The following is a 2,742-nucleotide window of genomic DNA, read 5'->3' on the forward strand; positions in this document are numbered from 1 at the left end:
CCAGTAAGACTTTCTCACCAGTTTCTTTTAATCCAAAGGTTATCTTTTCTTGCAAAACAACTAGGCCTATCTAGGCATTCCTTGTAACCCTTCCCTCGTCCTAATAATTAGGGGACAGAAGGATTACAACTGGACGGGCGTATATTAAATGACTAAAGTCGTTCATTAAGTTGCCTATACATAATGAATACAAAGAAAATATACCTTTTAATGCAATGGCCTACATTAGGCCTAGCCTAGGCCTCACGCGTAGGCGTAGGTTACGAAATTACAAAGTTACCCTACGATTTAAAGAGCAGGTTCTTGCATAAAATAAAGCTTAACCACGAATAATTACGGCCGAGATTTACCTTAGGCCTATCGACTCTTAAATAAGTAGGCCTTTCTCAGGTTACACGGTCACTGACCTAGTTAGGGTTAAGCTAAAGCCCTTCACTTTTAACATAAAGGAAAGTTCTTTGTCCGGCATAAAAAGTCCTCAAAACGTTCAAATATGATGGTTACTGTTGTTTCGGTCGTTTTACGAAGGACATTAAGGGGTAAATATGTAACCAGGACGTTTAATAGGAATTTATAAGATGTGAAGAGGGAAACCAGGCCACAACATAAAGGAAAGTTCTTTGTACGTCCCAAATGGTACACTCAGATGTTTAAAGTAAAATAGGTGTTGTTTTTGGTGATTTTACGTTTAACCTTAAATATTAAAGGAAGAAGATGAGACTGTAACGTTTAATATGGATTTAAAGGTTACGATGAACAAATAAGGGCTGGCCCCACCTAACTGTATATATCTAAGGTTCAAGAGAAAAAAATATTAAATCTAGGTCAGACCCAACTTTTAAGTCACTTTTAGGTTTACTTAGGCACAAAATAATAATTTCAGCGTATATAGTCAGCGCCTATACGATGAACGGTCGGAAAACTCCACAAATAACGGCAGTTCCCTTCGCTGAGAAAGGGGTTTTGACACCAAGCATACTGGGTTCTGTCATCTGCTGTCCTACTTTCGGAAACGGCCAAATTCCCGAAAAACCAAAAGTCCCCCACACACGAAACCACTTTTAAACTAACGCCGACACTTTATAGTTTCTCTTACCACTGATCAGATCCTTGAAGACCTTCATGATTGACGGATGATTGACGGTAGAAAAATTGGCCTAGGTTGGTTCTTGCTCTCCGGGATGAGGGCGACCAGGGAAGGAAGGAGAAAAGTTCACTTCTCTTCGATCAAGACTGTTCGAAAGGTTTCGAGACGTGACGAAATCCAGTGGGAAAACGTTTCGAAACCTCGAACGCGCCTCGCTTTCTCCATTGATTTATCGCGGGATGGGCGCAATAGTGGGCAATGTTTACCATATTATAGAAACTGCCTTGTTTATCGATTATGAATACGAATTTCAGCACAAATCTAAAGCCTGAGAGGTGAGAAATAGGCCTACGAAATGGTTTCAAATCGTTTTGTCTGCTGCTCCGAAATCGGCAAAGGTTCGTTCGAAAATCAACACACAGACAACGGACCTAAAACTAAATAAGTAAATAATTAAAGAATTGATACATATATGAATTATTTAACTTAATAATTATTATTTTTATAAAAAGTACAACATTTCCTCCAGAAACAGTACTTTTTCTATCTTAAATGAAAATGTGAGATAGAAAAATGTCGATAGAGCGAATGACCTTCGTCGAACGGACTTCTCACTCGGCTACCTGGAAATGTGAGTCACTAAAAATCCCATTACAAATGTGACGAAATATTTCATGAAATTTGGAAAAAATTGTATATACATCATTATCATTTTAAATAGTATTGGTCCAAAGGCACAGGTAATGAAGGGAAGATAACTATAAACACATAAAATAACTTATTGTTCCGTACAAATCACATAAATGTCACGTGAAATGACATGACGTCATAAACAATCTTGTCCTTTCTGGGTAGTCTAAGAACAATAACGCATTAGGAACTAAACAAAGTTCACAGAAGAAAAATTAAAATGTAGGGTACTTCAGAAGATATATGAACTAAGGGAAATGGATAATGAACTGTAATATACGGGCTTTTCAAAATTCAATCCTTGGTTGAAACATATGAAACAAACAAGAGAGCTCTCGGCTCCTTTTCAAAAGAAACTGAACCAGTGTATGTACGATATCGATAGAATTTTGATATTTGGAAGAAAGGGCACTTGAATCAAAATAAATGGTAAAGATGAAACCCTTGTGAAGAAAACTTCCACGGTGTCAGCAACTCCTTATACCAACAAAGGCGAATATATAATTACGGCAATAGTCTGTCATCTGTTAGTTAGAGATTAAAGTGTCCCTGAATAATTGGATCATGTGTCGTAACTTTTTAAAAAGCATATCCTTTCATCTCCTTTGTAAATACGGTTAGGTTGAACAACCTGTTTAAATCCCTGCAACAACTAATTGATAGATGCCACATGTGCGAGAGAGAGAGAGAGAGAGAGAGAGAGAGAGAGAGAGAGAGAGAGAGAGAGAGAGAGAGAGAGAGAGAGAGAGAGAGACCAGGGGGGATGGGTCAATGCCATCTTGAACTGTTCAAGAGGGCATTGGATGGGTTGCTAGAGGGGGAAGGGTTAACGGTTGAACCGTGGTTATGACCGCGAGTTCTCTATTAGACGATCTGGATTGATTACTGGAACCAAGGTATATATACCTTGACTGGAACAGTTTAAACACTTATTCTAAGATTTTTCTGAACCTCATTTTGCCTCT

General features: G+C 38.2%; 1 protein-coding gene across 1 annotated transcript in view; it reads right to left on the reverse strand.

Annotated features, from left to right (window-relative positions):
- Window positions 1–1,253, reverse strand: part of LOC135209985 (translationally-controlled tumor protein homolog) — a 15,891-nt gene extending 14,638 nt beyond the window's left edge. The window contains exon 1 of the mRNA XM_064242707.1: window positions 1,097–1,253. Coding sequence (XP_064098777.1) covers window positions 1,097–1,124 — 28 coding nt within the window. The 5' untranslated portion in view covers window positions 1,125–1,253. The remainder of the gene's footprint in view (window positions 1–1,096) is intronic.
- Window positions 1,254–2,742: the final 1,489 nt, after the last annotated feature.

Source organism: Macrobrachium nipponense, chromosome 39 (assembly GCF_015104395.2).
Source record: "Macrobrachium nipponense isolate FS-2020 chromosome 39, ASM1510439v2, whole genome shotgun sequence".
Taxonomy (NCBI): Eukaryota; Metazoa; Arthropoda; class Malacostraca; order Decapoda; family Palaemonidae; genus Macrobrachium; species Macrobrachium nipponense.